Genomic DNA, 13,250 nt, shown 5'->3' on the forward strand with positions numbered 1-13,250 from the left:
AAGAAATAAGAGTAACGCAATTAATGGAAAATAACGTCCATTTTATACATTGGAAAGAAAAAAAAATGCAACTCCCCCAAGCCTATCATCATCTCGAAAATGAATATATACAGTGACATCATTGCTCTAAAGCCAAAACCCATTTCAGCTTGCCATCTTATGATGAAACAGTATCCTAAAAGTTACAGCTAGTTATGACATCAAAGGAAAACACTCTGGAAGTAATGCAGTGAATAAACCCTTAGTAAGAGCAACAAAATGAAAACAAGCCCTCAAGCAATTGCATTCATCCAGCAAAAAACATTGCAAGAAAACAGAAAACCACAGAAAAAAGTTGGGTACTACTTAGTAACCTTAGAGACATATACCAGTGCACGAATGGGTTTGTTAGCAAATTCCACTATTAACAAGGATATGTTGCCTCTATATCCCCTTCCTCGATCCATGACAACAATTTGTTCTTTTACAAAAATCAGCAGCATGACATTACCTGAAATTGCCAAGGTAAATAGATAAGACTAACATCTTGAAAAGACTAAACTGTAAATTGTTTGCTAGATCAAACTACATGAACAAACATATTGAAGTGGAAAATGTGATCTAAAATAAGACTCAACCAAAAAAAATGAATGAAAACAGGACGAAAAATATGAGAAGGCAAAAAAGTTTTGTTGCGTTCACCTGCAATCACATATTGTAAGTTAACTGTGAAAGGTAATAGAGTTTATGTACAAAATATGTCAAGAAAGCAGATAGTTGACATTGAGATACAGCATGCAATTTCATTGTTAGGGGTGTAACAGGGTCTGTTCGGGTCGGCTCAGCCCAATCTAATTCGGGGTTCGGGTTTGGGTTCGGGTTTGGGTCTAGGTGTGGCTGGAAATTGTGGACCCATATGGGTTAAAGGGTTTGGGTATGTATCGGGTTGAGCATAATCAGTATAAGAATAAGACCCAGACCCTACCCATTTTGACTCGGGTCTGGGTATGGCTGAAAAGACCCATATGAGTAAACAGATTCGGATTTCAACTATGGTCTCAATATGTAAATTAATGGAATCAGCTATTAATTAAGAAGGTTATGTGTTAACAAAGAGAAGCTTATTAACTATTCTAAACAATAACAGATCGGGTTTCAACGAGTTCAGTACGAGTCGGTTCATGTATAAATGATTTTGGGTATATAATCGGTTCGGGTTCGGGTCAGTTTGGATACGAAGCAGGTTTGGGTTCGGTACGGTTCAATTGTAATACAGATTCGGGTTTGGGTCAGTTCAGTTTTACATTATGTGAAACCATTTGGGCAGAGTATAAAATGCAGTCTGGATCCAAGCGTGTTCGGGTCTTCATTTATAATACCCAAGACCCAATCCGAACTCATGTCTATTAAATTCGGGTTGGTATAATTGGTTAGGGACAGTAACCTTATTCCTTGTAGTCTCTCTCTCTTGTTTGTTTGATCTCTTCCATTGATATCTTGCAGGAACATAAACTCCAGTTGATATTTTTTATATTTTCACATGATTAATTGAAAAGAAGCAGCTTTGAATATATTAGGTTCAATAATGAACCAATACACATGCACATGAAGTGCGAATATACCAACCCACAAAGGGGCAAAAATGCCTATAAGGCATAAGTTAATATCATTGAAGAAAATAAGGGTGTAACACCCATTACATGGAGCAAAAGCTCCTCCAACAAGTGGTAAATACAAAGGGGAGAGCCCCTATTTATACACACTCAAAGGGACCACCTTGGGGGCTCCCAAAGGAGACGTTGGAGAGCCCCCAACGGTCACAAGGCTCCCAAAGGAGACGTTGGAGAGCCCCCAACGGTCACATTTGTGACCGTTGGGGGCTCCCAACGTCTCTATTGGGAGGCCCCCAATATGGTACGAAAATAAAAAATAAAAAAACAGAAAATAAAAGAAATATGACAATGCATATTCCAATTGGAATATGCGTAAAATGACAAATTACAAGAATACCCTTGAGAGTATTTTAGGAATAAAAAATATATATATTTATATATATATATATATAAATAGAGATACGTATACATATATATGTATACGTATCTTTATATATATATATATGTACATTTAAGGATTATATTTCAACATACATATATGTGTACGAGTACACATATTTTAACACCCCCCCTCAATCTTTGCGGGGAAACGAAAAGAATAAAAAAGTCGCAAGACTCCAAGAGGATTCGGTAAGGATGCTATTGAAACTTGTAAATGCCTTCCTCCAAAAGCCTTCTAATGGTGAACACATTTCCCGATCCATCCAGGGTACTTCCTTTTATCCTATCTCCAAGATCCTGTGGAATAACAACAAAGAACAAGTAAAAAATACCTTTGCACTTTACTCAAATGGATCATTCCTAACAATGTGCAAAATTATAACTTGTGCATAGGAATTTAAAACACATGATAGGATAATTACTTTAGCATGAAAAGAAAATTTAGAAAACCAAAGTTTCAAAATCATATGTCATGTTAAAGAGTGAGCGGAAACGAAATGCAAAAATGCATAATGCATTCATAAGGTCCATCATTGGACAAACACAACCTCATAATGGGGAATAACAAAATGGTCCACTAAGGGACACCACAATAAGCATACGAAAAGGCATAAGCTACATATGCTTTATTGAATGAGGGCCTAAGAGGCAATAATGAGCATATGCATATACTATCATGAAATGAATCAATACTTAAAAGAAACATTAATGAACATGCTCCAAACATATAGAAAGACAAGGGTTATTGATTTTAGCAATTCCTTTGAAAGCGATTTCAAGAGGGAAATGCTTCAAGAGCATAAAAAGAGTGAATGAAGCACAAGATTTCAAAAAGATTCTAAATCCATTTAAGAGGCAAAATAATGAGTGTTATTTGAGTAGAGAACCTCACACTTTTAGGAAAATCTCACTCAAATGACAAAAAGACTCATTTTGCATATCAAAAAGTGGCCAAAACAACCATAAGCACTTAATATATAGATTAAATGCCAAAATATTGATTTGATTTTAAAATATGCAGATCAAAGATATGATTCACTTGTATCTAAAAGAAAGCAAAGTATGAATGAAATTTCATAACTTTCAACAATAGTTTATCTACTACAAGCAACTACCTCATTAGTCCTTCAAAACTCATAAATCAAGTTTATAAGCTACTAGATCAAGAATATAAATATAATGCCATTAAAGGCCAAATGACACACACAAAGGTATGTAAAAGAACCTTTTGTCTACATGTAATAATACTTGAAATGACTGCATCAACAATAAGAACAAGAGAATACACACCAACATGGACCAAAAGCATCTTTTGTCTACGTAAAAATACACTCAAGACCAAGTATGTTCAGCTACTAGAACAAGAGTATCAAGTCAACCATGGGCTAAAACACAATACATCTCTTGTCTACATAAAATGGCACTTGAAATGAGTGAAAGAAGCTAACCATGGGCATACATCTTAGCGACTAGAACAAGGACACAAATGCCAACATGGACTAAAATCACACACCGTGGTGTAAATCAACGTCCTTGTCTACATAATAATAACACTCAAGACAAGTGTGTTCAGCTACTAAACCAAGAGAACAAAGCCAACAAAGGGCTACCAACACACAAAGGTGTAATAAAATTCTTGTCTACATATGATGACACTTAGATAAGAGTTATAAAAGGAGAAGACTTTTGAGGCAATAAAACTTTTAATGACAAACATATATATAAATAAAACCTTGAATCAATAGAACAATATTCTTCAAAAATAATACCCATAAAAATAACATTTTGGAATAAACTTATGTAAAAGTATCTTCAACAAGACACTACAACCGTGTAAAAATATCTTCAACAAGATATTATAATCGATAGCCTGGAGAATAAATGTGTGAACATACACACACACCAAGAACACTTGGAGCACTTGTGCACAAAAAGCTCAAAACACGAAATCACAAAAGTGCAAATGCACTCATAAGTTTCATAAGCACTAAAAAGCTTGGGCAATAATCCCCAACACCCATGATCTTAATATACCTTAAAACATTTAAGGTTTCAAACATCATATATCCATCACATTTATATATAAATGAGAGCATCCATAAGATCAATGGCCAAAATTAAACGAGTGACACACTCATAATTAGAGATCATATACCAAATCATTCTAGAGTCCCAAGGTGCCCATAACTCACCTCAACCACCATCTATAATATGGCAAGTGGACAATCTAAAATGACATAACACAAGGTGCAAATAACTCACCTCAACAACCATCTCTAATATAACAATAGGGCCATAAAAAAAGGATTGATGCATCATATAACATGTGATGGATAGAAGATAAAATGCCATAAAAAGGCAATGAACTCTTAGGGAAAACATTTTCCAAATATGTGATTTTACAAAGAAGGTCGATTCAAAGGTCCAACATAATTAATCACAACAATATGCCATATAACAATAATGTTGCATATATACGAAATTATGTTCAATCATGATCATTATAAAAAGACTTAATAAACACAACATAAAATTTTTAAGTTATGTCATGTGTGAGAAAGGATTTAGAATAATCCAAGAAACAAATCAAGCCTTTATAATTTGCAATTATATGTATACCAATATGTAAAATGGCAATAATCTTAAATGTGCAAATTTAGGACAACATGTACCAAGATATTGCGGAAGCATTTATAATGATAAAAGAAACAATCTTACAAGTCCATTAAGGGGTAAAAACAAACACAAACCCTAAAGAAGGCAAAAAATATCTCTTTATTGAAAAGAGAGTACCATGTGAAAATGTCTATGAATAGATAATACGCATATAAGCATAAATATTTTATAAAAGAAGTGTACGAAGACACTCTCACAATCACTTGAACAAAATATGCAAAAAGCGTAATAAAGGCAAACATGCAATAATGCATGTATTCCATAAAAGAAGCAAATGCTTGAGTCCCTCAAGCTTTCAAAAATGATAATATTTAAAAAGTCTCATAAAAACCGAAATTAAAAAAAGATTTATAACAATCATGAAGTCTTCTCAAAGAGCATATACTCATAAGAAGACTCACAAGGATCAAAAAAGCCTCTCAAAGAGAGATCCAACAAACAAAATTCTCAAATGAGGGTACATACGAAAAGAAGAGGGAAAACTTTATTAAAGTGGAGAAAATCCCAAAGAGAATACTAGAATTGCGTTATGGCATAAATCTATAAACAAAAATTCATAATATTATATGACTTAATAGATTATAACCAACTCCTTATAATAAAACATATTCTTGAAGAATGATAAGAGAATAATCATATTTCAAGAGATCATTTTTAAAACTTAATTCAACCGATATTATAAAAATGCCTTAATCAAACATTGCTCGTATGAAAAAGAACTCATTAGGTAGAAAAATAAGACATCATTTTTCAAAAAACACATGTTATTATAAAAAAACCTCATATAGGACATTTTAGAGGATAAACACATACTTTTAATATGAAATAATTATGAGCAATGCTACATAACTCACAAACATTTTACTTTTAACATAACCTTCCCTTTTTAAAACAAAACTTATTTTTCAAGAAAAGACATACGAGAGAGAATAATATAAAAGGTTTAATGGAATGTTAAGAATCCAAACTCATAATGACAAGGAAAACACATGCAAAACAATATCTAATTCTTTATAATGCACAATACTTAAAGAAATATAATGCATACCAAATATTTAAAAGAGAGAAACACATATGCAAAAACATATCTAATTCTTCATAATGCACAATAATGCATACCAAATAATTTTAATAAGCAAAAGAGAGAAACGAGAACTTCACCATTCTTTTTTAAAGTTTTTTGAATAGCACGCTTCCCAATGCAACAAAGAGCAACTCGATCCCAACCTTGCTTTGATACCATGAAAAGAAGCGGCTTTGAATATATTAGGTTCAATAATGAACCAATACACATGCACATGAAGTGCGAATATACCCACTAAAGGGAAACCACAAGCACATAATGTGCTAACACATAAACCCACAAAGGGGCGAAAATGCCTATAAGGCATAAGTTAATATCATTGAAGAAAATAAGGATGTAACACCCATTACATGGAGCAAAAGCTCCTCCAACAAGTGGTAAATACAAAGGGGAGAGCCCCTATTTATACACACTCAAAGGGACCACCTTGGGGGCTCCCAAAGGAGACGTTGGAGAGCCCCCAACGGTCACATTTGTGACCGTTGGGGGCTCCCAACGTCTCTATTGGGAGGCCCCCAATATGGTACGAAAATCAAAAATAAAAAAACAGAAAATAAAAGAAATATGACAATGCATATTCCAATTGGAATATGCGTAAAATGACAAATTACAAGAATACCCTTGAGGGTATTTTAGGAAGAGAAAATATATATATATATATATATATATATATATATATATATATATATATATATATATATATATATATATATATATATATATTTATATATATATAAATAGAGATACGTATACATATATATGTATACGTATCTTTATATAAATATATATATATATATATATATATATATATATATATATATGTACATTTAAGGATTATATTTCAACATACATATATGTGTACGAGTACACATATTTTAACATTAATATGATGGCTTTAGGGTTGAATGAGCTAGTATCCTAGTAGGACAGCAAGGTTGCAAACTCGCACTTCATAACAGAGGGGCCTTGGGTTCGAATCCCGCGGGGTTATCTCCAAAGTTTCCTATCAAAAAAATTTGATGTCTTGGCCTTTGAGTAAGAGTTCGGTGATTGTTATTTGATACAAGGTGAATGACAAGTGTAATTGCAATATACGAAATTTTAAAGCATGATTTGGGTTGAGTGTAAATTCAAAATGTGCTGAAGTATGGTTTTTTTTACTAGTTATGACAATTGTGAGAATAATTCAGAAAATAGGCATCTATCATTTTGATTTGAAAATACACAACAGATAACTAAAGGGGGGCGTATATACATAACATTTGCTATAGTTCCTTGGTATAGATCTAAAACAATCTTCAGTGCCATGAAAATGTGGATCATGCAGGGTGTAACGGACCATTCATAAAACAATCTTCACGGTGCTATGAAAATGTGGATAATGTAGGGTGCAACAGATCATTCGTTGTGCTCTAAGGCGCATCTTGATGATGGCAGTTGCTTAGGGGTTATAGACCTTTGAAGGAGTTGGGTCAAACTCTTAGGAATAAGGATGTTCAGGAGAATCATGCCACCGAAGGTGGTCGGAAGTTGAAAGAGGTAGTTGCAGGATTTATGCCTTTGTCAGTACAAAAACTGATTCGCAAAACTCTCATGAAGAACAGATATTTGTGGCACGCCGGAAGTGGATGCTCCCATTTCTCCAACAGAGCCCAAGGGTAATCAAGATGGGAAATTATACAAGTTTCTGTATGTGATATTATTACAAGTTTAGTACATTAGTCTATGAAATTAAAAAGATTTCTCAGAGCAGTTTTATTTGTTTCTTGAGGAAGGAACAGAGAGGGATTGATTTCAACTTCAAAATAAAGCAAGGAAAGACAAAAATGAGATCAACAAGAATGGTAGAAGGAATGGAGTGCGCATATCTATTCTACACAAGAAATAGAAACAAAAGCACCCATGTCACATGGATACAGATGTAGATATGGCAAGATGGTCATTTTTATGAAGTTTTTCAATATGACTATTATATAGAAGGCACTGGAATAGGATTAAAAATGGAGAAACAATGTGACATAAGCAAAAAGAAAATAAGGAGATATCTATGAATATATAGGACTCTGGGACTTGGATAAGTTACCGCTATGATAAGCTACCAAACATTGCAACCATTCAACTAAGCAAAATGCACATTGTTTTGACACTTATTGTCAATCCAAGTGATTGATTCCCTGATCCAAAATGTATTAAAAAATCAGTACCTACCAAGTTGACTAAATGGGTTGATAAAACCGTTATAAAGTTGCCAGCAACTCCATAAACCTACCCAAGTTTTTCCTGAATTCTATGTAAAAGGGTCAGTGCCTCAACTTCAATCAACTCAAGTTACTCAAACAGTAACAAAAATGTGAATAATGAATCTCTACTCCAACCTACATCCCACATCAAAACCAAGAAACAAAGTGAAATAGTAAAGAGACAGTACAGTCATAATGATAGAAAATGATATCTGTTAATAGGTAAACTGACAAAGCATTCAGAATATCAGAGACTGTAAAATTGCAAGCACAGACCATCAAGCCGATACCTTAATAATCTAGAAGATCCTCTTAAATTGCAACCTATAAAGCTTCAATAGACCATAGCCTGCTCATGACCCTCATATCAAGCTACTGCAAATTCCAATTTCCAACTAAATTTTCAGGTAAGATCTATAAATTCAGGCAAAAGCTACAAGATGATGCCCATTCAAAAGGATGTTCATTAGCAACCGCATATCTCAGCCCATGCTAATTGTAGCACCTACATGACAGCAACAACTTTAGCAGGCTCAAATGCTTAAAAGACTCATTCACAATCAAAGATTATACAACACCATAATGCCAAGACAACTATTGTGAAATCAACAGCTAGGCATCTGAAATATTTAATTCCAGATTTCAGTCCATGCCAGGTTATGTAATATACTACTTCAGAAGACAGTATGCTACTAGAGAAATGGAATTAGCAATAAAGGAAAGGAAAGCAACAGAAGCGTTCACTCATGAGAAATGACAGCCCGTGAAAGAAAAAAAAATCAAACAAGCAAAAGAACAATAGAAATTGGTACTTGAAAAGGAAAAAGTAAAGGCAACAAGAGAAAAGGAAAAGACACCTATGATGTGCGTCCTTTCGATTTCTTTGATTTTTTTCCAGGTCTGCTACTTTCTATGCTTAGACTTCTCTTTGAATCACCAGTAACTAAAGCACTGTCAAGGGGTCCACGTGCATGCACCACCTCCAATGGCACCTTGCTTCCCTGGGTTGATGGTTTTGCTGACACAGCACCTAATGCTTGATCGACTTTTAAAACAAAAGCACCCAATGCTTGATTGGATCCTTGATTTCGATTACCAGCTGAATTAGATGCTTTTTTCTGCAAATCGCTCATATCTAAAGCCGTGTTAGTTTCACATGCAGGCACAGATTCAATTGGAACCATGCATTCTTGGTTTGCTGATTTTGCTAATGCATCATTAGTTGCTTGATTCAGTACATCCATTCCATTACTAGCTAATCCCATGACAGTTGATCCAGAAGTCACTTCACCTGAAAATTCAACTTTAGGTTTCTTAAGTTTCGCAATGGGCTGTAAAGGAAGTGGTCCCATCCCCTGCTCTGCAGGTAAACCTTCTGAACATGCCACTGGCAAACTACTGATTTGAGAAGAAATCTTTGCTGAAGCCACTGAAACACTTTCCTGATTTCCTTTAGGGGTAGCATTTTTGTTCAAGGGAGCATAAAGCTTAACCTTGGATTTTATAATTTCTGAGAATAGTTTCCTGTGATCAGAGTTACCTGCATAGGTCATTTGAAAATGCTTAAAATAAAGTTTATGGCTCAGAAGTAGAAAAAAAAATTGTTTCCAAATAAAATGTAAAAGCTCTTCATAAATGATAACATTTAAAGCATTACAAGCTAGTCCAAGGACAATTTGAATAATTTTTCGTGCAGCCATTTGTTCTGCTTCTTTCTTGCTCTTTGCTGCATCACCAGTGTATGTCACCCCATCAAACACCACGGAAGAGACAAAAGCTGAAATCAGACCTTCAGTTTGGACTGTGGAGTATGATGGCTTCTCCATGTTCATCTTGACCATGAACTCATTAAGGATAGATTTGCAGAATATTGTATCCTGAAGCAAAATATAAAAAACACAAACATAACCAAATGATTCAATAAAGAAATTAGAATGCAATATTATGTTTTGCACATCAACAAAATTTTATTCCATCACCAGCTTGCGTTTTTCTGTCAGCATATCTAAATCAGATAAAAATTTGGAGATGGGTTATTTCTTATCTAATTTGGCCTAAAGCTGACCCAATTATTGGGCTTAAGAGCATTCATTCAAATAAACATCCAACCACCAGTTCTAACCTGTGCCAAAGCCACATATTGATAGGAGGAATGGTGCTCTCCAAGATGGTGCTGACTTGACCAATTTCTGGCCATGCCTATTTATGGCCAACCAACACCAAAATAGTATCAATCATATGGTTAGATTATTTCTAATGAAATTGGGTCTAAACTCTAAAGTGTATTTTGGTAATCTCTATCAGTCGAATGTTGCTATTGTTAATATAAAGGGTTCAATGTGTACTTCAGTTTACAAAATTAGTGTGGTGTACCAAGTGATTCCATGTTGTGCCTAGATCTTACATTCATATCTATGTAATGTAGGAATGAATACCAGTAACCAGATCGCCTACGTAATCAGGACAAAGCTTGATAACAATGACGATAATAAATGACTAGAAAATCACAGATATATCTATTAAGTCAAGCTGAGAGGTAACCTCTAATGGTATATGACATCAAAACACCTAAGCTATATCATGAGTTGACCAATTCAACTATCAGATCTTACCAGGCGACCTTGGTAAAGCACATACAAATCAATTAGTTAATAATAATTTTAGATAAAAATCACAGTAGGCGCTTAAATAGGTGGTTTCAAAAAAAGAACATCATAAAACCTCCTTAAAACACAATAACGGTTGACATAATCATAAAGAAAATTAGTATGCCAACACAAACAAATGAAAATAATGTTTGAAAAAGAAAACACAAACAAAAATGACTATGAATTTTTACTTGATCATCATGATATAAACCCTAAAAGAAAAAAGGAGGTAATGAGGATAATAAGCATAAAGTGGGATGGAAAACTTTTACTTCAATATTTATGCTTAAGAACATACACTTAATTAGTTCAAGGTAACACAAAGCAAAGCAACAATCTACATAATCAATGCCTTAGAAGAGTTTGACACACAGGAACTATGATTATGCTTTCATCCTGCATCTTCTTCGATATAAACTCAAGTGCAACCCTTGCAACATCCTGTTCAGCATCCTTTCGATGGTTGAAACCTTGGTGTGACTGGTAGGTTTCTCCATCAACAGTCACAGTAGCTACAAACAGAGGCGCGTGGTGAAACCCTTGATTAACCGTTTGATATACAGGAAGCGGAAGACCCAACTTTTGAGTATATTCTTGCAAGCGATTTTTGAACATGGCGGGCACAGGAGCACCTAAACATGATTCAAACAGGATAAATGCCAACTTTTCACAAAAAAAAAAAGGAAGTTGAGAGTTTGCATAGAAAATACACATACAAAATATAAGCATATCATACAAAATCCAGAATATACTAGGTCATATAGAAGACAAAGAACTAAAACAAAATCTAGAAAAGCTACACTACTGTCACTTTAAAGCTGACAACGGGCATCTAGGTCACCAAAAACCGGAACTTCTGATACAGTTACAACGTGAGGAACCATTAAGGAGGCGTTTGGATGAAAATTGCCAAAATCGGTGAAATCAGGGATTTTGTTTCCTTGTTTGGATCACAAAACCCTTACGGGAAATGGATGTACAAGGGTTTATATGTGATGAGTTCATTTTCCGAAGGAAAAAAAAACAACAAAAAGAGAGAGAAAAAAGAAGGGAAAAAAGGAAAAACAAAGCGATCTCACCAGAGCTCGACGGTGCCGGCGCGGCCATCGCCGCAGATTGAGGACCGGAGCAGAAGGACGAGCGGAGAGGGAGAGAAACCGGCGTTGATGTACGATTTAGGGTTTCTGTGAAGAACGAGAAGAGCGTCTGCCGGAGGAAGGCTCACGGATTTACCGGCTCTGGCCGTCGGAAGTTTTGCAAGGAGCACGACGAAGCCACCGGAGTTTTTCTCCGCCCTCTTATTTTCTTTCCCTCGTTATTTTTAACCCTTCCGAACGATGGACAAAATCCCAGTATTGGAAAATTACGAATGTATCCAGTTAAAAGGAGCGATATGACGAGGATGCCCTCTCGTGCATTTCCCTCGAAGCGCCTTTGCATCGTGCGAAAAAAAAAAAGACGAGTTTCTGAAGAGAAGCAGAAGGAAAGGGAAAGGGAAGATCCTGAACGAATTTTCTGCAGTCGTCGCTTTTATCGCTGCAGAGGCCGTACGGTACTACGATGACAGTATTCTGATTCGTGGGTTGGTAAAACATATCACCATATTCAGCGTTGGTAAACGAACCGAGCAGCTCGTCGTGAACTCGTTCACGGTCGGTTCGTATAGCTGGTGAGCCGAGCCACGAGCAGCTGGTCTAGCTTAAACGAGTCGAGCCCGAACACAGGCTGTTCAGTTCCAGAGAGCCTATATATACTTTTATTTATTTATATCTTAAGTATAAAAAATATATACTAAAAATATAAAATATTAAGTATAATATATATATATATTTAGTATAATATATAAAGAGCAATAAAATGTTTTTACACGAGCCAGCTCATGTTTGGGTCGTCTCATTCAGGGACAAGCAGAGCCCATTGGTAAACGAGCCAAGACCAAACATGCCCTGTTGGGTTCGCTCGACTCGTTTACCAGTCCTAACCATATTTGATCTCCCGTAAATGTTGATCATAGAGATAGATGGTCTCAAATGTGAGACAGCTGAGGTCACAACTCTGATCCCTGCAAACCGTTGATCTCAAAGATGCATGCGCAGAATTACTGTACTGGATCCTTTGCAGTAAGCTTTGTTTTTCACTCACCATGGGTTGTCCGGGACCTACCTATGCTTTTATCCTTTGGACACGAATTCCATCATGTCACAAACTCCATAGTCTAGGTTTGACCTAGCCTGAGCCAACCTGGTACTAGATTAAGCCCATGTGACCTGTACCTTCTTTATGGCTTGCAGGGCAAGGCCAGGGTTGATAGAGGGTCCATCCTAAACCGGATGCCATCCTTACACAAATGTGTTGGCTTATCACAAGGGCTTTGCTCATCGGTAGGGGTGACTTGTGAATATCACCAAATTGATGGGATATATCACGTATCAGTTTCTCCGTATAATGAACCAAAAAACAAAAATTAAAAGATACACCTCTGTCTTAGCTTTTATAAAAATCAAGTATCAGTTTCCTGAGTCGATACCTTATGCATCTCTATATCCACGTCATATAACAACTTAAGGGC

The 13,250-nt window shown here is 35.4% G+C and overlaps 1 protein-coding gene across 3 annotated transcripts; it reads right to left on the minus strand.

The window, feature by feature from the left end:
• Positions 1-24: 24 nt before the first annotated feature.
• LOC149816111 (uncharacterized) lies at positions 25-11,979 on the minus strand. Of its 3 annotated transcripts, none has more exons than XR_016427609.1 (6): positions 11,761-11,979; positions 11,054-11,313; positions 9,691-9,910; positions 8,891-9,573; positions 8,324-8,408; positions 25-490 (listed from the first exon to the last, which is right to left on the minus strand). XR_016427609.1 is itself a non-coding variant. In XM_089987156.1 (5 exons), the coding sequence occupies exons 1-4, from the start codon at positions 11,786-11,788 to the stop codon at positions 8,891-8,893; spliced, it is 1,191 nt and encodes a 396-aa protein (XP_089843282.1). In that variant the 5' UTR covers positions 11,789-11,979; the 3' UTR covers positions 25-490. The 3 variants fall into 3 exon arrangements, 1 of the variants encoding a protein (XP_089843282.1); XR_016427608.1 differs by having other exon boundaries at positions 8,324-8,538; XM_089987156.1 differs by lacking the exon at positions 8,324-8,408.
• Between the last annotated feature and the right edge of the window lie 1,271 nt (positions 11,980-13,250).

This window comes from Nuphar pumila, chromosome 14 (assembly GCF_984573655.1).
Source record: "Nuphar pumila chromosome 14, dmNupPumi1.hap1.1, whole genome shotgun sequence".
NCBI classification, from domain to species: domain Eukaryota; kingdom Viridiplantae; phylum Streptophyta; class Magnoliopsida; order Nymphaeales; family Nymphaeaceae; genus Nuphar; species Nuphar pumila.

Coding starts and splice junctions, on each gene's coding strand:
- LOC149816111 (XM_089987156.1), bottom strand. CDS start 11,788: ATGGCCGCGCCGGCACCGTCGAGCTCTG. Junction 9,911..11,053: donor AAAGCATAATCATAGTTCCT/GTGTGTCAAACT, acceptor ATTTTGCTTCAG/GATACAATATTCTGCAAATC. Junction 9,574..9,690: donor AATTGTCCTTGGACTAGCTT/GTAATGCTTTAA, acceptor TGACCTATGCAG/GTAACTCTGATCACAGGAAA.